The 27,685-nt window shown below is 43.2% G+C and overlaps 1 protein-coding gene across 22 annotated transcripts in view; it reads left to right on the top strand.

Annotated features, from left to right (window-relative positions):
* Window positions 1-27,685, top strand: part of LOC139571467 (neurexin-1a-like) — an 865,000-nt gene that overhangs the window by 435,792 nt on the left and 401,523 nt on the right. For 2 of the 22 annotated variants that reach the window (XM_071394384.1, XM_071394374.1), the window contains exon 1: window positions 19,151-20,426. The exons of 18 other annotated variants lie outside the window; for them this stretch is intronic. In XM_071394384.1, the coding sequence (XP_071250485.1) occupies window positions 20,129-20,426 (298 nt within the window). In that variant the 5' untranslated portion in view covers window positions 19,151-20,128. Of the gene's footprint in view, window positions 1-19,150; window positions 20,427-27,685 lie in introns of those variants that run through there. 2 more of the 22 variants (XM_071394383.1, XM_071394373.1) reach the window with 1 other exon arrangement.

Here is a 27,685-nt window from a genome sequence, read left to right as displayed (position 1 = left end):
GTTTATCGAAACCGGGTTTGTTTTTGAATTGTTTGTGGATCTGTGTAATCTGAGGGAAATACTATGTGTCTCTAATATGGTCATACATTGGGCAGAAGGTTAGGAAGTGCAGCTCAGTTTCCACCTCATTTTTTGGGCAGTGTGCACATAGCCTGTCTTCTCTTGAGAGCCAGGTCTGCCTACGGCGACCTTTCTCAAAAGCAAGGCTATGCTCACTGAGTCTGTACATAGTCAAAGCTTTCCTTAAGTTTGGGTCAGTCACAGTGGTCATGTATTCTGCCACTGTGTACTCTCTGTTTAGGGCCAAATAGCATTCTAGTTTGCTCTGATATTTGGTTAATTATTTCCAATGTGTCAAGTAATAATATTTTTGTTTTCTCATGATTTGGTTGGTTCTAATTGTGTTGCTGTCCTGGAGCTCTGTGGGGTGTGTTTGTGTTTGTGAACAGAGCCCCAGGACTAGCTTGCTTAGAGGACTCTTGTACAGGTTCATCTCTGTAGGTGATGGCTTTGTTATGGAAGGTTGTGATCTCTTGGTTTGTGAGCGGACCTCAGACCTCCATAAAGGGCAAGAGGTTCTAAAACTGATTTACACATTTTTTGCCAAATTGAGTCGAAGGCTTTTTGGAAATCCACAAAGCATGAGAAGACTTTGCCTTTGTTTTGATTTGTTTGTTTGTCATTTAGGGTGTGCAGGATGAATACGTCGTCTGTGAAACGATCATTTGGTAAAAAAACTATTTGACATTTCCTCAGTACATTTATTTCATTGAGGAAATGTATGAGTCTGCTGTTAATTATTATATATATTTTTTAATTCACCTTTATTTAACCAGGTAGGCCAGTTGAGAACATGTTCTCATTTTCAACTGCAACCTGGCCAAGATAAAGCAAAGTAGTGTGACAAAAACAACACAGAGTTGCACATGGGATAAACAATTGTACAGTCAATAACACAATAGAAAATCTGTATGAAGTGTGTGCAAATGAATTAAAGAGGTAAGGCAATAAATTGGCCAATAGTGGCAAAGTAATTACAATGTAGCAATTAAACACTGGAGTGATATTTGTGAAGATGAGGATGTGCAAGTAGAACTTCTGGTGAGCAAAAGAGCAGAAAAAGAAACACAAATATGGGGATGAGGTAGGTAGTTGGTTGGATGGGCTATTTACAGATGGGCTGTGTACAGCTGCAGAGGTCGGTAATCTGCTCTGACAGCTGACGCTTAAAGTTAATGAGGGAGATATAAGTCTCCAACTTCAGTGATTTTTGCAATTTGTTCCAGTTATTGGCAGCAGAGAACTGTGGCCAAAAGTGGTGTTGGCTTTGGGGATGACCAGTGAAATATACCTGCTGGAGCGTGTGCTACGGGTGGGTGTTGCTCTGGTGACCAGTGAGCTGAGACAAGGTGGAGCTTTACCTAGCAAAGACTCATAGATTACCTGGAGCCAGTGGGTTTGGCAACAAATATGTAGTGAGGACCAGCCAATGAGAGCATGCAGGTCGCAGTGGTGGGTAGTATATGGGGCTTTGGTGACAAAATGGATGGCACTGTGATACTGCATCCAATTTGCTAAGTAGAGTGTTGGAGGTTATTTTGTAAACGACATCACCGAAGTCAAGGATCAGTAGGATGGTCAGTTTTACAAGGGTATGTTTGGCAGCATGAGTGAAGGATGCTTTGTTGCGAAATAGGAAGCCATTTCTAGATTTAACTTTGGATTGGACATGCATAATGTGAGTCTGTAAGGAGAGTTTAGAGTCTAACCAGACACCAAGGTATTTACAGTTGTCCACATATTCTAAGTCAGAACCGTCCAGAGTAGTGATGCAAGTCGGGCGGGCAGGTGCTGGCAGCGATCGGTTGAAGAGCATGCATTTAGTTTTACTAGCATTTAAGAGCAGTTGGAGGCCACGGCAGGAGAGTTGAATGGCGTTGAAGCTCGTTTGGAGGTTTGTTAACTTCTCTAGGGTAGGGGGCAGCATTCGGAATTTTGGATGAAAAGCATGCCCAAATTAAACTGCCAGCTACTCATCCCCAGAAGATAAGATAAGCATATTATTAGTAGATTTGGATAGAAAACACTCTGAATTTTCTAAAACTGTTTGAATCATGTCTGTGAGTATAACATAACTTATTTAGCAGGCGAAACCCCGAGGACAAACCATTCAGATTTTTTTTGTTTTTTGAGGTCACTCTCTTTTCAATGATTTTTCATTGGGAAACCAGATTTCTAAGGGACATGCTTGCAGTTTCTACCGCTTCCACTGGATGTCAACAGTCTTTAGAAATTGGTTGAGGTTATTCCTTTGTGTAATGAAGAAGTAAGGCCATCTTGAACGAGAGTCACATTACGTTTCCTTTTAGATAGAAGCGCGTGAGCAGAAAGCTGGCTACAGTTGGTTTTAATCCTGTATTGAACACAGATCATCCCGTCTTCAATTTTATCGATTATTAACGTAAAAAAAATCCTAAAGTTGTATTACAAAAGTAGTTTGACATTTTTTGGCAAAGTTTACAGGTACCCTTTGAGATATTTTGTCGTCACGTTTGAGCAAGTTGGAACCTGTGTTTTTCTGGATCAAATGCGCCAAATAAATGGTCATTATGGATATATATCGACGAAATTAATAGAAAAAAAGGACCATTTGTGATGTTTATGGGACATATTGGAGTGCCAAAGGCAGAAGCTCGTCAAACGTAAGGCATGAATTATATTTTTATTTCTCCGTTTTGTGTCGCGCCTGCAGGGTTGAACTATGCTTATCTCTCTTTGTTTACAATGGTGCTATCCTCAGATAATAGCATCGTATGCTTTCGCCGAAAAGCCTATTTGAATTCTGACACGTTGGCTGGATTCACAACCAGTGTAGCTTTAATTTGGTATCTTTCATGTGTGATTTAATGAAAGTTTGATTTTATAGTAATTTTCATAGTAATTAATTTTAATTTCGCGCTCTGCATTTTCTCAGGCTTTTTGCCAAGTGAGACAGTAGCGTCCCGCCTAAACTCAGATTTTTGGATATAAATATGAACTTTACCGAACAAAACATACATGTATTGTGTAACATGAAGTCCTATGAGTGTCATCTGATGAAGATCATCAAAGGTTAGTGATTCATTTTATCTCTATTTCTGCTTTTTGTTACTGCTCTCTTTGGCTTTCTGTGACTTAGCTCATACCTAACATAATCGTTTGGTGTGCTTTCGTCGTAAAACCTTTTTGAAATCGGACACTTTGGCTGTATTTACAACAAGTGTAGCTTTAAAATGGAGTAAAATACTTGTAGGTTTGAGGAATTTAAATTATGGGATTTCTGTTGTTTTGAATTTGGCGCAGTGCAGTTTCACTGGCTTTTGACTAGGTGGGACGCTACCGTCCCACATACCCTAGAGAAGTTAACACAGTGTCCAAAGAAGGGCCAGATGTATACAAAATGGTGTCGTCTGCGTCGAGGTGGATCAAAGAATCACCGCAGCAAGCACGACATCATTGATATATACAGAGAAAAGAGTCTGCCCTAGAAATTAACCCTGTGGCACCCTTTTATGATATTGTTTAGGACCTTGAGCGTGGCTGAGGTGCACCCATGACCAGCTCGGAAACCAGATTGCACAGCGGAGAAGGTACGGTGGGATTCAAAATGGTCGGTGATCTGTTTGTTCACTTGGCTTTTGAAGACTTTAGAAAGGGCATGATGGATATTGGTATGTAACAGTTTTGGTCTAGAGTGTCTCCCCCTTTAAGAGGGGGATGACCGCGGCCACTCTTCAATCTTTAGGAATCTCAGACGATTTGAAAGAGAGGTTGAACAAACTATAAATTGGCGCTGCAACAATTTCAGTGGATACATATAGCAGGAGAGGGTCCAGATTGTCTAGCCCAGCTGATTTTTAGGGATCCAGAACTTGCTGCTCTTTCAGTTGTCTGAATTTGGGAGAAGGAGAAGTGGGGGGGAGGGGGTGCTTGGTCCAGTTGCTGCTGGGGGTGTAGAGCTGTTGGTCAGGGTTGGGGTAGCCAGGTGGAAAGCATGGCCAGCCATAGAGAAATGCTTAGTAAAATTCTCAGTTATCGTGGATTTATCAGTGGTGACAGTGTTTCTTAGTCTCAGTGCAGTGGGCAGCTGGGAGGAGGTGCTCTTATTCTCCATGGGATTATACAGTGTCCCAGAACTTTTTGGAATTAGTGCTGCAGTATGCAAATGTATGTTTGAAAAAGATAGCCTTTGCTTTCCTAACTCAAATCAAATCAAATCAAATGTATTTATATAGCTCTTCGTACATCAGCTGATATCTCAAAGTGCTGTACAGAAACCCAGCCTAAAACCCCAAACAGCAAGCAATGCAGGTGTAGAAGCACGGTGGCTAGGAAAAACTCCCTAGAAAGGCCAAAACCTAGGAAGAAACCTAGAGAGGAACCAGGCTATGAGGGGTGGCCAGTCCTCTTCTGGCTGTGCCAGGTGGAGATTATAACAGAGATTATAACAGAACATGGCAAAGATGTTCAAATGTTCATAAATGACCAGCATGGTCAAATAATAATAATCACAGTAGTTGTCGAGGGTGCAGCAAGTCAGCACCTCAGGAGTAAATGTCAGTTGGCTTTTCATAGCCGATCATTAAGAGTATCTCTACCGCTCCTGCTGTCTCTGTCTCTAACTGACTGTGTGCATTGGTTCCTGACTTCCCTGAAAAGTTAGGGTGTTTTTGTGCTGGTCAAGGGCAGTCAAGCCTGGGTTGAACCAAGGGCTGTATCTGTTCTTGTTCTACATTTTTTGACTGGGGCATGCTTATTTAAGATGGTGAGGAAAGCACTTTTAAAGAACAACCAGGCATCCTCTACTTACGGGATTAGGTCAATAACCTTCCAGGATACCCGGGCCAGGTCGATTAGAAAGGCGTGCTCGCTGAAGTGTTTTTGGGAGCGTTTGACAATGATGAGGGGTGGTCATTTGACTGCTGACCCATTATGCACGCAGGCAATGAGGCATTGATCGCTGAGATCCTGGTTGAAGACAGCAGAGGTGTATTTAGAGGGCAAGGTGGTCAGGATGATATCTAAGGTTATGGATTTAGGGTTCTACCTGGTTGGTTCCTTGATAATTTGTGTGAGATTGAGGGCATCAAGCTTAGATTGTAGGACGGCCGGGATGTTAAGCATATCCCAGTTTAGGTCACCTAACAGTACGAACTCTGAAGATAGATGGGGGGCAATAAATTAAAATATGGTGTCCAGGGCACAGCCGTGGGATGAAGGGGGTCTATAACAAGCGGCAACGGTGAGAGACTTGTTTCTGGAAAGGTGGATTTTTAAAAGTAGAAGATCAAATTGTTTGGGCACAGACCTGGATAGTATGAAAGCACTCTGCATGCTATCTCTTCAGTAGATTGCAACTCCATCCCGTTTGGCAGTTCTATCTTGTCGGAAAATGTTATAGTTAAGGATGGACATTTCTTGATCAGGGTTGGCAGAGTGTGCTATAACAGTGCAAAAAACAAACAAAGGGAGAAGGCTTCTGATATTAACATGCATGAAACCAAGGCTTTTACGGTTACAGAAGTCAACAAATGAGAGCGCCTGGGAAATGGCAGTTGTGCTGTGGGCTGCAGGGCCTGGGTTAACCTCTACATCACCAGAGGAACAGAGGAGGAGTAGGATAAGGGTACGGTTAAAGGTTATAAAAACTGGTTTTCTAGTACGTTCGAAACAGAGATTAAAAGGAGCAGATGTCTGGCCGCGGAAGAATAGATTCAAAACATGATGTACAGACAAAGGTATGGTAGGATGTGAGTACAGTGGAGGTAAACCTAGGCATTGAGTGATGATGAGAGAGGTTTTGTCTCTAGAGGCACCATTTAAGCCAGGTGAGGTCACCACATGTGTGGGGGTGGAACAAAAGGGCTATCTAAGGCATATTGAGCAGGGCTGGAGGCTCTACAGTGAAATAAGACAATAATCACTAACCAAAACAGCAATAGACAAGGCATATTGGCATTAGGGAGAGATATGTGTAGCCGAGGGTCCAGTGAGAAGCAGTAGATGAGTAAGGAACAATTCAGTAGTCGCTACTATGCTAGGCAAGCTGGAGACACGGCGACTCAGACAGCTAGTGGGTCGGGGCTAGCAGATGGGCCTCCAGGGAAGTCACAACGGAAGAGCCTGTTGAAACCACCTCGGACGGTTGTGTCGGCATTCCAGTCGTGGTGGATTGGCGACGCTCCGTGTCGGCAGTATATGGTCCAGGCCAATTGGCAAAAGAGGTATTGTAGCCCAAGAATTGGCTGATGGACTTCTTTGGCTAGCCAGGAGATGGGCCTAGCTCGAGGCTATCTCTGCACATCTCCCATTCCAGTGTTTAACCTCTCTGGAGCAGGTGGGACGCAAAAGTCCCACCGGCCAATAGCCAGGGAAAATACATCGCGCCAAATTCAAATAACATGATATAAAAATCAAACTTTCATTAAATCAAACATGTAAGATACCAAAGCTACACTCGTTGTGAATCCAGCCAACATGTCAGATTTCAAAAAGGCTTTTCGGCGAAAGCATAAGATGCTATTATCTGTTGATAGCACAACAGTAAACAAAGAGAGTAGCATAATTCAACACTGCAAGCACGACACAAAACGCAGAAATAAAATATAAATCATGCCTTACCTTTGACGAAATTATTTTGTTGGCACTCCAATATGTCCCATAAACATCACAAATGGTCCTTTTGTTCGATTAATTCCGTCGATATATATCCAAAATGTCAATTTATTTGGACCGTTTCATCCAGAAAAACATAGCTTCCAACTTTCGCCAAGTCACTACAAAATATATCAAAAGTTACATGTAAACTTTACCAAAACATTTCAAACTACTTTTGTAATACAACGTTAGGTATTTTTAAACGTTAATAATCGATCAATTTGAAGACGGGATGATCTGTGTTCAATACAAAAAGAAAACTGTGGCCCCCCAATGGTGGAACAAACTCCCTCACGACGCCAGGACAGCGGAGTCAATCACCACCTTCCGGAGACACCTGAAACCCCACCTCTTTAAGGAATACCTAGGATAGGATAAAGTAATCCTTCTCACCCCCCCCCCCCCCCTTAAAAGATTTAGATGCACTATTGTAAAGTGGCTGTTCCACTGGATGTCATAAGGTGAATGCACCAATTTGTAAGTCGCTCTGGATAAGAGCGTCTGCTAAATGACTTAAATGTAAAACAAACTGACGCAGCTTTTTTCGTAACGTGCCTCTTCTCAAAAAATGTACTTCATGTGACCTTCATTTACGATAGCCCTACTTCTTCACTACACAAAGGAATAACCTCAACCGATTTCCAAGGACTGGTGACATCCAGTGGAAGCAGTAGGAACTGCAAGCAAGTCCATTGGAAATCTGGTGTCTCTAAGAAAACCCATTGAAAAGACAGTGACATCAAAAAAATACAAATTCTGAATGGTTTGTCCTCAGGGTTTTGCCTGCTACATAAGTTATGTTATTCTCACAGACATGATTCAAACAGTTTTAGAAACTGCAGAGTGTTGTCTATCCACATCTACTAATAATATGCATATCTTATATTCTGGGGATGAGTAGCAAGCAGTTTAATTTTGGCATGCTATTTTTCCGAAAGTGAAAATGCTGCCCCCTGCCCTCAAGAAGTTAATTGCTATTTTGTAATTACTTCGCCCCCATGGCCTATTTATTGCCTTACCTCCCTTATCTTACCTCATTTGCACACACTGTATATAGACTTTTTCTATTGTATTATTGACTGTATGTTTGTTTATTCCATGTGTAACTCTGTGTTGTTGTATGCGTCGAACTGCTTTGCTTTATCTTGGCCAGGTCGCAGTTGCAAATGAGAACTTGTTCTCAACTAGCCTACCTGGTTAAATAAAGGTGAAATAAAAAAAAATAAAAAATAAAAAAATATCCATGCTAACTGGTGCTTGCTTCGGGACAGAGATGTTAGCCAGAAGTAGCCGCTTGGATAGCAGCTAGCTAGCTACGCTGATCTGGTGTAAAGGTTCAGAGCTTGCAGTAGGAATTACATTTACATTTTAGTCATTTAGCAGACGCTCTTATCCAGAGCGACTTACAGTAGAGTGCATACATTTTATTACATTTTTACATACTGAGACAAGGATATCCCTACCGGCCAAACCCTCCCTAACCCGGACGACGCTATGCCAATTGTGCGTCGCCCCACGGACCTCCCGGTTGCGGCCGGCTGCGACAGAGCCTGGGCGTGAACCCAGAGACTCTGGTGGCGCAGCTAGCACTGCGATGCAGTGCCCTAGACCACTGCGCCACCCGGGAGACAAAGGAAAAGGAATCCAGGGAGGGGTGGAGATAGGGGTGGAGATAAAGAAGTCCCATATTCGCTGGGTTGACATTGCGCTGTGCAGACTGACAGGAATTGACTTGGTTGAGGTTGGCTGATGCCCGAGTAAACGGTGATGACCGCTAGCGGTGGCTAACTGAGTACTAGCTAGTAACTAGTTAGCTAGCTAGCTTCTGATGGGGGTTCTGGTTCTAAAGTATAAAATATAGCATATCTGTACTGGACTGTGTGAGACAGGTTGCAGGAGAGTATGTTCAGTCCGTAGATGGAAATTGAGATTAAAAATATATACGAAATATATACGAAGAAAACAATTTATATACGGAACGGGACAAAACAGACATCCGACTGCTACGTCATCTTGGTTAACATCAATCCAAACAGTAGACATTTGACTTCAGATTCTAGTAGGGTGAGCAGACTGTTCTAGTGCCCCCGACAATACTTTGATGCTTGCATGCTTGTCTCACCCCACAGCCCTCTGGAAAGAAATGTGTATTCTTTTTGCCAATTTTAGCCGCACACTTGTTGTTTGCGTACATGGATGTTATAATCTTGTATGTTTTTTCCCCCAAACACCGCTTTCCATCAATATGTTAAGCAGACCCTCATGCCAAATTGAGTCTCTCTCTATCCTTCTCTAATTCTCTCTCTCTCTCCCTCTCTCTCTCTCTCTCTCTCTCTCTCTCTCTCTCTCTCTCTCTCTCTCTCTCTCTCTCTCTCTCTCTCTCTCTCTCTCTCTCTCTCTCTCTCTCTCTATCCCCTCCTCTCTTCGCCTCCTACTCTCTCCTCTCCTCTATCCTTCCACCACATCTCCTCTCCTCTACCCCTCCACCTCCTACTCTCTCCTCTCCTCTACCCCACCAACTCATCTCCTCTCCTCTACCCCTCCACCTCATCTCCTCTCCTCTACCCCTCCACCTCATCTCCTCTCCCCTCCACCGCATCTCCTCTACCCCTCCACCTCATCTCCTCTCTTCTACCCCTCCACCTCTTACTCTCTCCTCTCCAACTCTCCACTCCTGTCCTCTACCCCTCCACCTCCAACTCTCCTCTTCTCTACCCCTCCAACTCTCCGCCCCTCCACCTCCAACTCTCCTCTTCTCTACCCCTGCAACTCTCCACTCCTCTCATCTACCCCTCCCCCTCCAACTATTCTATACCCTAACCCTCCAACTGTCTTCTCATCTACCCCTCCAACTCTCCTCTCATCTACCCCTGCAACTCTCCTCTCCTCTACCCCTCCAACTCTTCTATACCCTAACCCTCCAACTGTCTTCTCCTCTACCCCTCCAACTTTCCTCTCCTCTACCCCTCCAACTCTCCTCTCATCTACCCATGCAACTCTCCTCTCCTCTACCCCTCCACCTCCTACTCTCTCCCTCCTCTCCTCTACCCCTCCACCTCCTACTCTCTCCCTCCTCTCCTCTAACCCTCTACCACCTACTCTCTCCCTCCTCTCCTCTACCCCTCCACCTCCTACTATCTCCCTCCTCTCCTCTAACCCTCCACCTCCTACTATCTCCCTCCTCTCCTCTACCCCTCCACCTCCTACTATCTCCCTCCTCTCCTCTAACCCTTCACCTCCTACTATCTCCCTCCTCTCCTCTACCCCTCCACCTCCTACTCTCTCCCTCCTCTCCTCTACCCCTCCACCTCCTACTATCTCCCTCCTCTCCTCTACCCCTCCACCTCCTACTCTCTCCCTCCTCTCCTCTACCCCTCCACCTCCTACTCTCTCCCTCATCTCCTCTACCCCTCCACCTCCTACTCTCTCCCTCCTCTCCTCTACCCCTCCACCTCCTACTCTCTCCCTCCTCTCCTCTACCCCTCCACCTCCTACTCTCTCCCTCATCTCCTCTACCCCTCCACCTCCTACTCTCTCCCTCCTCTCCTCTACCCCTCCACCTCCTACTCTCTCCCTCCGCTCCTCTAACCCTCTACCACCTACTATCTCTCTCCTCTATCTGACTAGAGCTTTTCTATGGGCCTTTCTCTCTTTTTTCCTCTGTCCTTTTTTCCTATACCTGGCTCTTTCCTCTGTGCAATAATAGCATCCTCTTGGTGTTAGAGACACAAAGAAGAGAGAGAAAAATCTTCTGACGCAAGTGAAAAAGAGGTAGGATGGTTTTTGAGCATAGCATAGTACAAGCACAGGTGTCAAGCACTGTGCTTAAAAATGTAATGTTCTACCACATCCTGTGTGACCTCATACACCAAGACATCAGCTGTGCTCTGTCGTTCCATTGTCATGGTCACACAGGGCTATAGTGGGACTACTTTGAGCTCCCGAATGGCGCAGCGGTCTATGGCACTGCATCTCAGTGCTAGAGGTGTCACTACAGACACCCTGGTTTGAATCCAGGCTGTATCACAACCGACCTTAATTGGGAGTCCCATTGGCCCAGCTTAGTCTGGGTTATTTGGTGTAGGCTGTTAGTGTAAATAAGAATTTGTTCTTAACTGACTTGCCTAGTAAACTGAAAAAACTGAGTAACGGGAAATGTTTGGTTGACAGGGCTCTTTCTCTCTATATTTCCTTCCTCTGCTTTCTGTGGAAGAGTTAACATGCCCCTTCTCTTTCCCCAGTATCTTGAGAGGTTTATTGGAGCAGGAATAGGTACTAGTCTAAGAATTACTGGCATAGTGTAATACTGCTTATCCCCTCACAGGGAGATATGATGTGTCCCAAATGGCACCATATTCCCTTTATTGTGCACTACTTTTAACCAGGGGCATAGGCCATATGGTGCCATTTAGGACACAGGTAGAGGCATTCTATGAACACATATTTTCAAATCTATACAAACGATGTCATCGCAGTACTACTATATTGCCACATGGTGGCACCCATGTAACAAGTAACATATATAAAACCTGATACAGCTGCGGTCACTACACACCTCACTGGTGACGTCATCGGAATCGGTTTGTGTCATTCTGTTTAGAACACCCAATCAGACCTCAACGATGTGTGATGTATAGCAGGTATCACACTTGTTAGACATGATTTGTCACCAATTGTTGTTGTTGCCATGAAAAAGTTTACCTGTAAATTGGGATTTAGGGAGTCAGTCTCGTGTCCTTGTGAAGCATGTGGGCCTGATAGATTGCCTTATTAGCTGGAATTATGCAGATTGCAGCCCTGCTAATTATTATTAAACACAAACACACATACACACACACACACGTACACACACACACATGCACAAACACATGCATGCGCACACACACACTTAATTAATTAATACTGATCATAATTAGGGTAAACAAATTCAACAAGAGCGGTACTCAGTTTCACGGGTTGTAAATGAGGAAGGATGGAGCTCCGGGGGAGGTTGTGTGTAGCTGATTCAGTAACACCAGGTGGTTACCCTGATTAACTTTTTAGTCAAATCCCAGTTTACCTATTTACTTATCGTCTTGCCTACACCTAGCAAACCGTTTTTTTAATTATTTGAGAAAAACATATTCCATTATATTTGGAACGGCAAGCCAGACAAAATTAAACAGGCCTATTTATATAATGAATTCGGAGGGCAGAATTATTAAACATTCAAGTATTAAACCTCTCACTAAAGGTTTCAGTCCTACAAAAGTTATACATAAATCCAAACTGTTTCTCTAGCAAATTCCCTTTATTCAGATTACAACCTCTCCCTTTATTCAGATTACAACCTCTCACTTTATTCAGATTACAACCTCTCACTTTATTCAGATTACAACCTCTCACTTTATTCAGATTACAACCTCTCACTTTATTCAGATTACAACCTCTCACTTTATTCAGATTACAACCTCTCACTTTATTCAGATTACAACCTCTCACTTTATTCAGATTACAACCTCTCACTTTATTCAGATTACAACCTCTCACTTTATTCAGATTACAACCTCTCACTTTATTCAGATTACAACCTCTCACTTTATTCAGATTACAACCTCTCACTTTATTCAGATTACAACCTCTCCCTTTATTCAGATTACAACCTCTCCCTTTATTCAGATTACAACCTCTCACTTTATTCAGATTACAACCTCTCACTTTATTCAGATTACAACCTCTCCCTTTATTCAGATTACAACCTCTCACTTTATTCAGATTACAACCTCTCACTTTATTCAGATTACAACCTCTCCCTTTATTCAGATTACAACCTCTCACTTTATTCAGATTACAACCTCTCCCTTTATTCAGATTACAACCTCTCACTTTATTCAGATTACAACCTCTCCCTTTATTCAGATTACAACCTCTCACTTTATTCAGATTACAACCTCTCACTTTATTCAGATTACAACCTCTCCCTTTATTCAGATTACAACCTCTCACTTTATTCAGATTACAACCTCTCCCTTTATTCAGATTACAACCTCTCACTTTATTCAGATTACAACCTCTCACTTTATTCAGATTACAACCTCTCACTTTATTCAGATTACAACCTCTCACTTTATTCAGATTACAACCTCTCACTTTATTCAGATTACAACCTCTCACTTTATTCAGATTACAACCTCTCACTTTATTCAGATTACAACCTCTCCCTTTATTCAGATTACAACCTCTCCCTTTATTCAGATTACAACCTCTCACTTTATTCAGATTACAACCTCTCACTTTATTCAGATTACAACCTCTCCCTTTATTCAGATTACAACCTCTCCCTTTATTCAGATTACAACCTCTCCCTTTATTCAGATTACAACCTCTCACTTTATTCAGATTACAACCTCTCACTTTATTCAGATTACAACCTCTCACTTTATTCAGATTACAACCTCTCACTTTATTCAGATTACAACCTCTCACTTTATTCAGATTACAACCTCTCCCTTTATTCAGATTACAACCTCTCCCTTTATTCAGATTACAACCTCTCCCTTTATTCAGATTACAACCTCTCACTTTATTCAGATTACAACCTCTCACTTTATTCAGATTACAACCTCTCCCTTTATTCAGATTACAACCTCTCCCTTTATTCAGATTACAACCTCTCCCTTTATTCAGATTACAACCTCTCACTTTATTCAGATTACAACCTCTCCCTTTATTCAGATTACAACCTCTCCCTTTATTCAGATTACAACCTCTCACTTTATTCAGATTACAACCTCTCCCTTTATTCAGATTACAACCTCTCCCTTTATTCAGATTACAACCTCTCCCTTTATTCAGATTACAACCTCTCCCTTTATTCAGATTACAACCTCTCCCTTTATTCAGATTACAACCTCTCACTTTATTCAGATTACAACCTCTCCCTTTATTCAGATTACAACCTCTCACTTTATTCAGATTACAACCTCTCCCTTTATTCAGATTACAACCTCTCACTTTATTCAGATTACAACCTCTCCCTTTATTCAGATTACAACCTCTCACTTTATTCAGATTACAACCTCTCCCTTTATTCAGATTACAACCTCTCCCTTTATTCAGATTACAACCTCTCCCTTTATTCAGATTACAACCTCTCACTTTATTCAGATTACAACCTCTCACTTTCGGTTATTTGAAAAGGAAATCATCTCCCAAATATCGCTCTTTTTAAAACAAGACATATAACGTTGGTTGCAATTTAATCCTCCAGAAGAGATAGAACAAATAATACAACAAATATTGTGGTTAAACTCAAATATACTAATTGATAAAAAAAACATACCTTTTTGATCAAAATACAATAAAAGTTAGAATCTTCATAAATGATATCATAAATAGGACTGGTGGAGTTATGTCACACATGCAGATAATAAAACATATGGAAATGTCTGCTCTACTCAAAAATAAACCAAATAATAGCAGCATTACCACGAAAGTGGAAGAGGAAAGTGGAAGAGGAAAGTGGAAGCGGAAAGTGGAAGAGGAAAGTGGAAGAGTAAAGTGGAAGGGGGAAAGTGGAAAGTGGAAGAGGAAAGTGGAAGAGGAAGGGGAAAAGTGGAAGGGGAAAAGTAGAAGGGGAAAAGTGGAAGGGGGAAAGTGGAAGAGGAAAGCGGAAGAGGAAAGTGGAAGAGGAAAGTGGAATAGGAAAGTGGAAGGGGGAAAAGTAAGGAACTTGTCTGTCGGTCCTGCATTAGACCATAATTGGTTAAAGAAAATTGTAATAATTAAAAAAGTTAACCAGTTTAATTTAAGCACCAAAAACTGTACAGCCGTAACATATAACTTGCAAAATAGTTGGGAAGAGGTTTATGAACTGATACGCAAAACGACGCCGGATTCAAAACTCAGTTTAAATTATTATACAAAATTCTTGCAACCAATAGAATTAAGCAATTAAGGCCCGAGGAGTTGTGGTACATGGCCAATATATCAGCTGTTCTTAGGCATGGACACACAACTGGACACATCCCTTAGCCGTGGTATACTTGCCTTATATAACAAACCCCAGAGGAGCCTTATTGCTATTATAAACTGGTTACCAATGTAATTAGAGCAGTAAAACTAAATGTTTTGTCATACCTGTGGTATACTGTCTGATATACCACGGCTGTCAGCCAATCAGCATTCAGTGCTCGAACCAACCAGTTTATAATGTTATTTATATGGGGGATACAACCTTCCCAGCTCTGCAGATTTTGCTGCAAAGAGAAATAATAATTAGATCATTTGTTTTGGTACTGTCCATATATAGCTTGTCCAGGAATGGCTGAAGAATTGCAATATTTACCTGGAGCTAACCCTGCAGGTAGCACTGCTAGGTGACTTGAAAAGTCATAGTCAATCGATCAATGATATTATAATACTTTTACAAAAATATTTACTTTCTGTTTACTATCTGTAGAAACAATGAGAATAGAAACGTTCAGAACGTTTGTGAAGCTTCACTGCACAGTTGAATATGGCAAATAGAAATCTAAAATGGATGGTGTTAAGAGATAAATGGGAGGGGTTGAATGGAGCTGAAGGGTGGGACTAATAACAACAAATAATAACAAGATAACTAATATAAAGCATACTGCGTCCGTAAAACATATATGGGTTAATAACTTTTGTGAAAGAGCAGTTTGAAAGATATGGCAAATAGAAATCAAACCAGATGGACATCAGAATTGTTTTGTTTGTTTTAAATCCTCTATCCTCTGTCATATGTCCCCTATCCTCTATTCCCTATCCCCTATCCTCTATCCCCTATCCTCTATCCCCTATCCTTTATCCCATATCCTCTCTCCTCTGTCCTCTATCCTCTATCATCTATCCATTATCCTCTATCCCCTATCCCCTATCCTCTATCCCCTATCCCCTATCCCCTATCCTCTATCCCCTATCCCCTATCCTCTATCCCCTATCCCCTATCCTCTATCCCATATCCTCTCTCCTCTATCCCATATCCTCTCTCCTCTGTCCTCTCTCCTCTATCATCTATCCCTTATCCTCTATCCCCTATCCCCTATCCTCTATCCCCTATCCCCTATCCCCTATCCCCTATCCCCTATCCTCTATCCCCTATCCCCTATCCTTTATCCCATATCCTCTCTCCTCTGTCCTCTATCCTCTATCATCTATCCATTATCCTCTATCCCCTATCCTCTATCCCCTATCCCCTATCCCCTATCCTCTATCATCTATCCCCTATCCCCTATCCTCTATCCCATGTCCTCTGTCCTCTCTCCTCTATCATCTATCCCTTATCCTCTATCCCCTCTCCTCTCTCCTCAATCCCCTAACATACAGTGAGGAGAACAAGTATTATTAACAAGTATTACAATTAATTACTTAAAAATCATACAATGTGATTTTCTGGATTTTTGTTTTAGATTACGTCTCTCACAGTTGAAGTGTACCTTTGATAAAAATTACAGACCTCTACATGCTTTGTAAGTAGGAAAACCTGCAACATCGGCAGTGTATCAAATACTTGTTCTCCCCGCTGTATATCCCCAAACCTATCTCCCATGTCCCCTATCATCTCTCCTCTATCCCCATATCCCCTATCATCTATCCCATATTCTCTCTTCTCTCCTGTCTCTTCTCTCCTCTATACTCTCCTCTGTCCCATATCCTCTCTTCTCTCCTGTCTCTTCTCTCCTCTATACTCTCCTCTGTCCCATATTCTCTCTCATCTACCCTCTATACTCTCTCTGCTATTGTCTCTCCTCTAGCCTCTCTCCTCTCCTTTCTCCTCTATCTTCCTCTTTCCTCTCTCCTCTTTCCTCTTCTCTACTCTCTGCTCTCATTTCTCCTCTTCTCTTCTCTCTGCTCTCTCTCCTCTCCTCTCCTCTCTACTCTCTACTCTCTCCTCTAGTCTATCATCTCACTGCTTCCCAGCTCAGCCTCACTAGCAGCAGCACCGCTGTTAGGCTTTTATTTCCCTTCGGCTGTGAAAGAACACCACAGTGGTCCAAAGAGGATATCATCCAAATGAACAGCCACCGTGAAAACAGGACAGAGCATCACAAAGCATTAGTATAGGATCCCAAGGACTGAATGTGGAACATTGAGCTGAGCCTTTAACCTGTTTAGTTATTTCATGCTGGACCAACTGATCACAGAGCTGAGCCTTTAGCCTGTATAATTATTTAGTCCTCGTCCAACTGAGCACAGAGCTGAGCCTTTAGCCTGTATAATTATTTAGTACTCGACCAACTGAGCACAGAGCTGAGCCTTTAGCCTGTATAATTATTTAGTACTCAACCAACTGAGCACAGAGCTGAGCCTTTAGCCTGTATAATTATTTTGTACTCGACCAACTGAGCACAGAGCTGAGCCTTTAGCCTGTATAATTATTTAGCCCTGGACACACTGAGCACTGAGAAGTGCTGAGCACTGAGCAAGACACTCTTAGCATAGACCCTGCCTCATTGAACATCACAGAGCAGCACTGTGTACAGAGCCATGGCTCTGTTGTGTGGTGGCTATCATCAGTCAGAGCTTTATGTCTACATGTTCTCTGTACCTCCTTAACCCCCATCCACTCCATTCCACTCTCAGTATTACTCTCCTCTCTGTGTTGTGCTGCACAGTGCTGTTATAGCTCTCAGAATTTCTCTCTGATGTGTTAGCTCTCTGTTAGCTCTGTGTTAGCTATGTATTAGCTATCTGGTGAGGTAATTAGTTGTTTTTTGTTAGCTCTGTGTTAGCATTCTGGTGAGGAAATTAATGGTTCTGTGTTAGCTCTGTGTTAACTCTCTGGTGAGAGAATGAACGGTTCTGTGTTAGCTTTGTATTATTTCTGTGTTAGCTCTCTGGTGAGGGAATTAATATATCTGTGTTAGCTTTGTGTTAGCTCTCTTGTGAGGGAATGCATGGTTCTGTGTTAGCTCTGTATTAGCTCTGTGTTAGCTCTCTGGTGAGGGAATGAATGGATATGTGTTAGCTCTGTGTTGTCTCTGTTTGGGGAATGAATAGGTCTGTGTTAGCATTTTGTTTGCTCTCTGGTGAGGGAATTAAGGGTTCTTTGTTAGCTCTGTGTTAGCTCTCTGGTGAGAGAATGAATGGCTCTGTGTTAGCTCTGTGTTAGCTCTGTGTTAGCTCTCTGGTGAGGGATTCAATGGCTCCGTGTTAGCTCTCTGGTGAGGGAATGAATGGTTCTGTGTTAGCTCTGTATTAGCTCTGTGTTAGCTCTGTGTTAGCTCTCTGGTGAGGGAATGAATGGTTCTTTGTTAGCTCTGTGTTAGCTCTCTGGTGAGGGAATGAATGGTTCTCTGTTAGCTCTGTATTAGCTCTGTGTTAGCTCTCTGGTGAGGGAATGAATGGTTCTCTGTTAGCTCTGTATTAGCTCTGTGTTAGCTCTCTGGTGAGGGAATGAATGGTTCTCTGTTAGCTCTGTATTATCTCTGTTTTAGCTCTGTGTTAGCTCTCTGGTGAGGAAATCAATGGATCTGTTTTAGTCTGTGTTAGCTCTCTGGTGAGGAAAGTAATGGCTCTGTATTAGCTCGTTGTTAGGTCTCTGGTGAGGGAAATAATGGTTTTGTTTTAACTCTGTGTTAGCTCTCTGGTGAGGCAGTGAATGGTCATCTGTTAGCTCTGTGTTAGCTCTCTGGTGTGGGATTGAATTTCCCTGTGTTGACTGTCTGAGGGAAAGAATGGGTTTTTATCAGCCAGGCGAGCAAGGCTACCCTCCATGTGGACAGCTCTCCACCTTTTGCCAAGCTATGTGTGTGATCCACATCCTTCCTTCAGTGGCATACCCAATTTCCCTAATGTTTGGCTAGGGCTGCAGATGGTCTGGAAATTTTAGTGCGAGCTCAGAGTAAAGGAGAAAAGAGAGCAGATGAGTTTTTATTTCATTCCCTTTGAAGCTGCAGCGTGGATAAGTGTGGATGGGGTCGTTAAAGAGCTCCGTGATTGGCTGCTGAGAAGCCATCTGGCCGGCCAGCCAACACAGCTAGAACTCCCCTGGATGGGAACCGTTGGACTGTCGGACCGTACTGCTAGGATCTTATTGTCTTTCTCTACATGACCGCTCTGATACTCTTCACCACTCCACCCAGAGAGAGAGAGAGATAAAGAGGGAGAGAGAGAGGGGAGAGGGAAATAACTTGAACAAAAACCAGCCTGAATAGATGTATCTTTCCCTGCTTTATGTTCCTCTGGCTTCCATTCACTGCTAATCAGATTGTTGGTCCGCGTAGCAGTGGATAGAAAGAAAGAGAGAACGAGAGACGGAGCCCCACATCCCCTGCTTATTTTTCGCCCAAGTGGGTTCTTCTTCTGCAATGCACTCTGGCTCCACTGATTCGCTGTGTGGAGCCTGGTAATTTGCATAGAATCTCCCCCTCCTGCTCCATGGCTGGCTGTAGGAGCTCCCCCTCCTTCCTCCGTCTCTCCCTCCCTCTCTCCCTCCCTCTCTCTCTCGCTTTCTCCCTCTCCTTCTCTTGCACACATCTTGCTGAAACTGTGCTCGCTCGCAATTTCTCAGCCTGTGAGTGTATGAGTGGCTCCGTAATGCAGACCAGCCGCTCTCTCTCAGGTGCTGCCGCGTTGTTGCCTCTCCACTGAGTCTTGCAGAGAGTGTAGCAGGAACCTCTAGGAGCGTGTCTTGATACCCGTCGCAGGTGCAACCATTATCGTGCCATCCTCTCAACGTTGCAGCTGCTGCCCACCACCACAGGCAAATGAGAAAGCGTTACTTCGGATTCACTCAAAATCCTTTGGACATCCTCTGAAAACATACAGGAGGGACATACAGGAGGGACATAAAGGAGGGTAAACTTGGAAGGAGGGAATATTATATTTGCTTTGATGAAGAAGAAGATTTTGAAACTATATATGTGGTGTTTTTTACCTCAGATTCCGAGGCTGAAAAATCGATGTGGATTTTCTGGAGTATTCTCATTTTTGGAGGGGAGAAAAGTATGCATTTGATTCTGTGAGCTCTTCTTCGCAGAAGAAAGAGTGAGCGAAAAGGAGAGAGAGTGCGAGCGAGGAAGTGTGTTAGGGGAATTGGAGCAGTGTGGGATTTCTTAGACCCTGTTTGACGAGTGTGTCCTAATTTCTTGAGTGCATATTTTTTCCTTCTCTCTCATTCTTTCCACAATGATTGATCATACTTCTCCCACAGTCCCCTTGGTACCCTTGCAGATTTCCTAAACTACCGGAAAAACAGCAAGAAGGCTCTCTATTCTCTTCTCCCTCTCATTGACTCTTTTCTGCAGTGGATTCTCTGTGGATTTGTTGGTCAGTCAGCAGTGTGTGTCCTGGGGCTTGTGAGTGGTGAGAGAGCGTTGGGCTCACAGGGCACTAAGGGGCACTAAGGGGACTATGGGCCGTCGGGCTCATCACTAAGGTCCCAAATCTTGATACTCAACTCACCTTGCTGGCCTCTCAGGGAATCATGTTGGGAGGCTGGAGGACACAGCAATCCCCCACCCCCCCACCCTCAAGGCCCAGGCAGGAGCCCCTCTGCTGGGACTTGACCTCGTCTGTCTTCCTTGTCCGCTTGGTTCTCTGGATGACTGCTCTAGCCCTGGGGTGTGTGGCCGGATCGGGTCCTGACTCGGGGCCACCAGGGGGGGCCACAGGAGCAGTGGAGGGCCTCCACCACATGCACCTCAACCATGGGGGCAAGCATCACCATTCCGTGCCTATTGCCCTCCATAGATGGCCTGCCGCCTTGCTACGAGCAGGCCACAGTAAGTATCCTTGTACTCTGACCATGAACACAGCGCTCTGCTCTGTATGCCAATTAGCAGAGGCTTTAATCCAAAGCCATTTATAGTAGTGTGTCCATACATTTTCCTATGGGTGGCCCCAGCGGGAATAGAACCCATGATCCTGACAGTGCAATCTCTACTAACTCAGGCATACAGAACCACAATGAATGACACATGCCGTCACCATCTCCCTAAACTCTTTGGAAGGAGTTTAATTTGGGTCCCTGTAGCCTCTTTCTACTTATTACAGCCCAATTACTGGGATGAACTAGTTGTCTATTGAAGATGTATTATATTTTGGGTCAATATATTTATATATGTATAATATATATTTTTGGTTTTATTTGGTGCTCAGCTTTTTGTATTTCACGTGCCACTACAGCTGATTGGATATGGTTTTATTGTGGTACCTTGCAGCTCTTTTCATCATAATCAAGTCCAGGTTCTGGGGTGAGCTACTTGTCTATTGGAAACATAATTGATTTAATTAGCAGCAATACAATAATTATAGTTTCCTTGAATCGTTTACTGTAGCCTACTTCATCTGTCCATCTATTCCATTTTAATTTTGTCTCCTTCTCTCCATCTCTCTCTGACGTAGTTAAACTCCATCCCTCCATCCCTCTTTTGTCTGCCTCGGCATAGTTCCCTCCCTCCATCCCTCCCTCCCTCCATAGCGTCTCAGATTAGCCCTATCCCTCTCTCCAGATGCTCTGTGGTGCGGCGGCCACAGCCAGATTAGACAGGATTACAGGGTATGTGGCGTGGCGTGGCGAACCATTCACTGCTGGCCCCCGGTGGCCGATAGAGAGTGTGTAGATATTGCACTCAAGTAGACATGATGAACTAAAGTAAATGGTTCTACGTAATGTCACAAAGGAATTTATTGTTCTTTTCACCATAGACGTTTCTCCTTTTTGGTTCAATAAAGAACCATGCTCATAAGGTTCTGAATAGAACCTGTATGGCCCTACAAAGAACCCTTTCCTAAGGTTCTATTAAGAACCATTAAAAATGTTCTATAAACTGTAGGACCAAAAAAGGGTTCTGCTACGGTTACATTCCTTTTTGGTGCCTTCAGAAGTATTCATACCCCTTGACTTATTCCAAATTTTTTTGTGGTACAGCCTGCATTCAAAATGTATTAAATATTTTTTTTTTCTCACCCATCTACACACAATACCCCCCTGTTATGCCATGTAGTGAATATGTTAATCAATGCGTGTGTATGGGCTAATAGCAGAAAGACCTAAAAAAAATCATGAAATATTATTTTTATATTTTTTTGAGATATTTTAAATGGTCTTAAAAATCTAAATTAAATAGCAAAATCATCCTTGGTGTGACCTAAGGAGTGGATCCTTTTTTTCAATTTTCGCCTAAAATGACATACCCAAATCTAACTGCCCTTAGCTCAGGACCTGAAGCAAGGATATGCATATTCTTGATACCGTTTGAAAGGAAACACTTTGACATTTGTGAAAATGTGAAATTAATGAAGGAGAATATAACGCATTAGATCTGGTGAAATGTACATGTTTTTGTCCCATCATCTTTGAAATGCAAGAGAAAGGCCATAATATAACTATTCCAGGTTAGGCACAATTTTGATTTTGGCCACTAGATTGCAGCAGTGTATGTGCAACGTTTTAGACTGATTCAATGAACCATTGCATTTCTGTTCAAAATGTTGTTATAAGACTGCCCAAATGTGCCTAATTGGTTTATTCATACATTTTGAAGTTCATAACTGTACACTCTCCTCAAACAATAGTATGGTATTCTTTCACTGTAATAGCTACTGTTTTTTTTAAAGTTTTTAATATTTAATTTAACCTTTATTTAACCAGGTAGGATAGTTGAAAACAAGTTCTCATTTACAACTGCGACCTGGCCAAGACAAAGCTAAGCATTGCGACAGAAACAACAACACAGAGTTGCACATGGAATAAACAAACATACAGTCAATAACACAATAGAAAAATGTCTAAATACAGTGTGTGCAATTGAGGTAAGATAAGGGAGGTAAGGCAAAATATTTACAATTAAACACTGTAGTGATAGAAGTGCAGAATATGAATGTGCAAGTAGAGATACTGGGGTGCAAAGGAGAAAGAAATTATAATAACTGTATGGGGATGTGGTAGTTGGATGGGCTATTTACAGATGGGCTATGTACAGGTGCAGTGATCTGTGAGCTGCTCTGACAGCTGGTGCTTAAAGTTAGTGAGGGAGATATGAGTCTCCAGCTTCAGTGATTTTTGCAATTTGTTCCAGTCATTGGCAGCAGAGAACTGGAAGGAAAGGTGGCCAAACGAGGAATTGACTTTGGGGGTGACGAGTGAGATATACCTGCTGGAGCGCATGCTACGGGTGGGTGCTGGTATAGTGACCAGTGAGCTGAGATAATGTGGGGCTTTACCTAGCAAAGACTTATAGATCACCTGGAGCCAGTGGGTTTGGCGACAAATATGCCAGCCAACGAGAGCATACAGGTCGCAGTGGTTGGTAGTATGTGGGGCTTTGGTGACAAAACGGATGTCACTGTGATAGACTGCATCCAATTTGCTTAGTAGAGTTTTGGAGGCTATTTTGTAAATGACATCGCCGAAGTCAAGGATCAATAGGATAGTTAGCTTTACGAGGGTATGTTTGGCAGCATGAGTGAAGTATGCTTTGTTGCGAAATAGGAAGCCGATTCTAGATTTAATTTTGGATTGAAGATTCTTAATGTGAGTCTGGAAGGAGAGTGTGCATTCTAACCAGACACCTAGGTATTTGTAGATGTCCACATATTCTAAGTCAGAACCGCCCAGAGTAGTGATAATGGACGGGCAGGCAGGTGTGGGCAGCGATCGGTTGAAGAGCATGCATTTAGTTTTACTTGCATTTAAGAGCAGTTGGAGGCCACGGAAGGAGAGTTGTATGGCATTGAAGCTCGTCTGGAGGTTTGTTAACAGAGTGTCCAAAGAAGGGCCAGAAGAATACAGAATGGTATCGTCTGCGTAGAGTTGGATCAGAGAATCACCAGCAGCAAGAGCGACATCATTGATGTATACAGAGAAAAGAGTCGGGCCGAGAATTTAACCCTGTGGCACCCCCATAGAGACTGCCAGATGTCCGGACAACAGGCCCTCCAACAGGCCCTGGTGAACCAGGCAAGGCAGTCATTTGAGAATCCAAGGCTGTATAGTCTGCCGATAAGAATGTGGTGATTGACAGAGTCGAAAGCCTTGGCAAGGTCTATGAATACAGCTGCACAGAATTGTCTCTTATCTATGGAGGTTATGATATTGTTTAGGACCTTTAGCGTGGCTGAGGTGCACCCATGACCAGCTCGGAAACCAGATTGCATAGCGGAAAAGGTACGGTGGGATTCGAAACGGTGGGATTTTTCAATCTTTGGGGATCTCAGATTATACGAAAGAGAGGTTGAACAGGCTAGTAATAGGGGCTGCAACAATTTTGGCTGATACTTTTAGAAAGATAGGGTCCAGATTGTCTAGCCCAGCTGATTTGTAGTGGTCCAGATTTTCTTTCAGAACATCAGCTATCTAGATATTCTCTTTCAGAACTTCAGCTATCTAGATTTTGGTGAAGGACAAATGGGGGAGTCTTGGGCAAGTTGCTGTGGGGGGTGCAGTGCTGTTGACCAGAGTAGGGGTGGCCAGGTGGAAAGCATGGCCAGCTGTGAAAAAATGCTTATTGAAATTCTAAATTATCGTGGATTTATCTGTGGTGACATTGTTTCCTAGCCCCAGTGCAGTGGGCAGCTGGAAGGAGGTGCTCTTATTCTCCATGGACTTTACAGTGTCCCAGAACTTTTTTGAGTTTGTGCTGCAGGATGCAAATTTCTGTTTGAAAAAGCTAGCCTTTGCTTTCCTAACTGCCTGTGTATATTGGTTCCTAACTTCCCTGAAAAGTTGCATATCGCGGGGGCTATTCGATGCTAATGCAGTACACCACAGGATGGTTTTGTGCTGGTCAACGGCAGTCAGGTCTGGAGTGAACCACAGACTATATCTGTTCCTGGTTCTACAATTTTTGATTGGGGCATGCTTTTTTAAGATTGTGAGGAAAGCACTTTTATAGAATAACCAGGCATCTTCTAATCAAATGAAAGTTTTTTTGTCACGTGCACCGAATACAACAGGTATTACTTACAGGCTCTAACCAATAGTGCAAAAAAAGTATGAGGTGAACAATAGGTAAGTAAAGAAATAAAAACAACAGTAAAAAGAGAGTGAAAAACAGTAGCGAGGCGATAAAAGTAGCGAGGCTACATACAGACACCGGTTAATCAGGCTGATTGCGGTAGTATGTACATGTAGATATGGTTAAAGTTACTACGCATATATGATGAACAGAGAGTAGCAGCAGCGTATAGACGGGTTGGCAGGTGGTGGGTGGCGGGACACAATGCAGATAGCCCGGTTAGCCAATGTGCGGGAGCACTGGTTGGTGGGCCAATTGAGGTAGTATGTACATATGTACATGAATGTATAGTTAAATTGACTGTGCATATATGATAAACAGAGAGTAGCAGCAGCGTAGAAGAGGGGTTGGGAGGGCACACAATGCAAATATTCCGGGTAGCCATTTGATTACCTGTTCAGGAGTCTTATGGCTTGGGGGTAAAAACTGTTGAGAAGCCTTTTTGTTCTAGACTTGGCACTCCGGTACCGCTTGCCATGCGATAGTAGAGAGAACAGTCTATGACTGGGGTGGCTGGGGTCTTTGACAATTTTTAGGGCCTTCCTCTGACACCGCCTGGTGTAGAGGTCCTGGATGGCAGGCAGCTTTGCCCCAGTGATGTACTGGGCCGTACGCACTACCCTCTGTAGCTCCTTGCCGTCAGAGGCCGAGCAATTGCCGTACCAGGCAGTGATGCAACCAGTCAGGAGGCTCTCGGTGTTGCGGCTATAGAACCTTTTGAGGATCTCAGGACCCATGCCAAATCTTTTTAGTTTCCTGAGGGGGAATAGGCTTTGTCGTGCCCTCTTCACAACTGTCTTGGTGTGTTTGGACCATTCTAGTTTGTTGGTGATGTGGACACCAAGGAACTTGAAGCTCTCAACCTAGTCCACTACAGCCCCGTCAATGAGAACGGGGCGTACTCGGTCCTCCTTTTCCTGTAGTCCACAATCATCTCCTTAGTCTTGGTTACGTTGAGGGATAGGTTGTTATTCTGGCACCACTCGGCCAGGTCTCTGACCTCCTCCCTATAGGCTGTGTCGTCGTTGTCGGGGATCAGGCCTACCACTATTGTGTCGTCTGCAAACTTAATGATGGTGTTGGAGTCGTGCCTGGCCATGCAGTCGTGGGTGAACAGGGAGTACAGGAGGGGACTGAGCACCCACCCCTGGTGGGCTCCAGTGTTGAGGATCAGCGTGGCAAATGTGTTGCTACCTACCCTCACCACCTGGGGGTGGCCGCCAGGAAGTCCAGGATCCAGTTGCAGAGGGAGGTGTTTAGTCCCAGGATCCCTAGCTTAGTGATGAGAGATAACAGAGCAGTAGCAGTAGCGTAAAAGAGGGGTTGGCGGGAACACCTCACTCTGAACATTTTACTCGCAGTTGCAGAGCTGGTTAGCCTGCTTATATGTTATCAAAATTGTTGGTGACTAACTGTGCTGCTGAAAACAATTTAATGACGCTTTTTTCACGACATTTACTGACACCCGCCATATTCAAAGCATGTTGAGCGTTTGTAAATTCATCAGTTATTCTGCACTCCGGCACACTCAGCAAATTTTCGAACTCACCCAGTATTCTCTCCATCCGATACAATCCAGCAAGAGTCTACTCTACACAGTGACTTAATCCTTAGTTGCCCTGGATTCAGTGTGTAGTCATTGCATTATTGTCACACCCTGACCTGAGATATCTTTGTGTTCTTTATATTTTGGTTAGGTCAGGATGTGACTAGGGTGGATACGCTAGTTTTTGTATTGTCTAGGGGATGTGTATTGTCTAGGGGTTTTGTGTTGTCTAGGGGTTTGGCATTGTCTAGGGTTCTTGTAGGTCTAGGGTTTTGTAGGTCTAGGTATTTGTATGTTTATGGTGGCCTGATATGGTTCCCAATCAGAGGCAGCTGTTGTCTCTGATTGGGGATCATATTCAGGTAGCCATTTCCCTTTGGTGTTTGTGGGTTCTTATTCTATGTTTAGTTGCATGTCTGCACTATTTCATATAGCTTCACGTTTCGTTCGTTTTGTTGTTTTTTTAGTTTGTTCAGTGTTTTTTCTTTAATAAAGAAGAATGCACGCATATCACGCTGCACCTTGGTCCGATTCATATGACGAACGTGACAATTATCCTCCTCAGTATACAGTTGAAGTCGAAAGTTTATATACTCTTAGGTTGGAGTCATTAAAACTAGTTATTCAACCACTCCACAAATTTCTTGTTAACAAACTATAGTTTTGGCAAGTCGGTTAGAAACTCTACTTTATGATGACACAAGTAATTTTCCAACAATTGTTTACAGACAGATTATTTCACTTATAATTAACGGTATCAAAATGTCAGTCGGTCAGGAGTTTACATACACTAAGTTGACTGTGCCTTTAAACAGCTTGGACAATTCCAGAAAATGATGTAGTGGCTTTAGAAGCTTCTGATAGGCTAATTTACATAATTTTTGTCAATTGGAGTTGTACCTGTGGATGTATTTCAAGGCCTACCTTCAAACTCAGTGCCTCTTTGCTTGACATCATGGGAAAATCAATAGAAATCAGCCAAGACCTCAGAAAACTTTTTGTAGACCTCCACAAGTCTGGTACTTCCTTGGGAGCAATTTCCAAACACCTGAAGGTACCACATTCATCTGTACAAACAGTAGTACGCAACTATAATCACCATGGGACCACGCAGCTGTCACACCGCTCAGGAAGGAGACACATTCTGTCTCCTAGAGATGAACGTACTTTGGTGCGAAAAGTGCAAATCAATACCAGAACAACAGCAATGGACCTTGTGAAGATGCTGGAGGAAAGTATCTATATCCACAGTAAAAATAGTCCTATATCGACATAACCTGAAAGGCCGCTCAGCAAGGAAGAAGCCACTGCTCCAAAACCGCCATAAAAAACAGACTACGGTTTGCACCTGCACATGGGAACAAAGATCGTACTTTTTGGAGAAATGTCCTCTGGTCTGATGAAACAAAAATAGAAATGTTTGGCCATAATGACCATTGTTATGTTTTCTAGGAAAAAGGGGGAGGTTTGCAAGCCG

This window comes from Salvelinus alpinus, chromosome 3 (assembly GCF_045679555.1).
Source record: "Salvelinus alpinus chromosome 3, SLU_Salpinus.1, whole genome shotgun sequence".
NCBI classification, from domain to species: Eukaryota; Metazoa; Chordata; class Actinopteri; order Salmoniformes; family Salmonidae; genus Salvelinus; species Salvelinus alpinus.
This window is presented reverse-complemented; position numbering and strand designations above follow the sequence as displayed.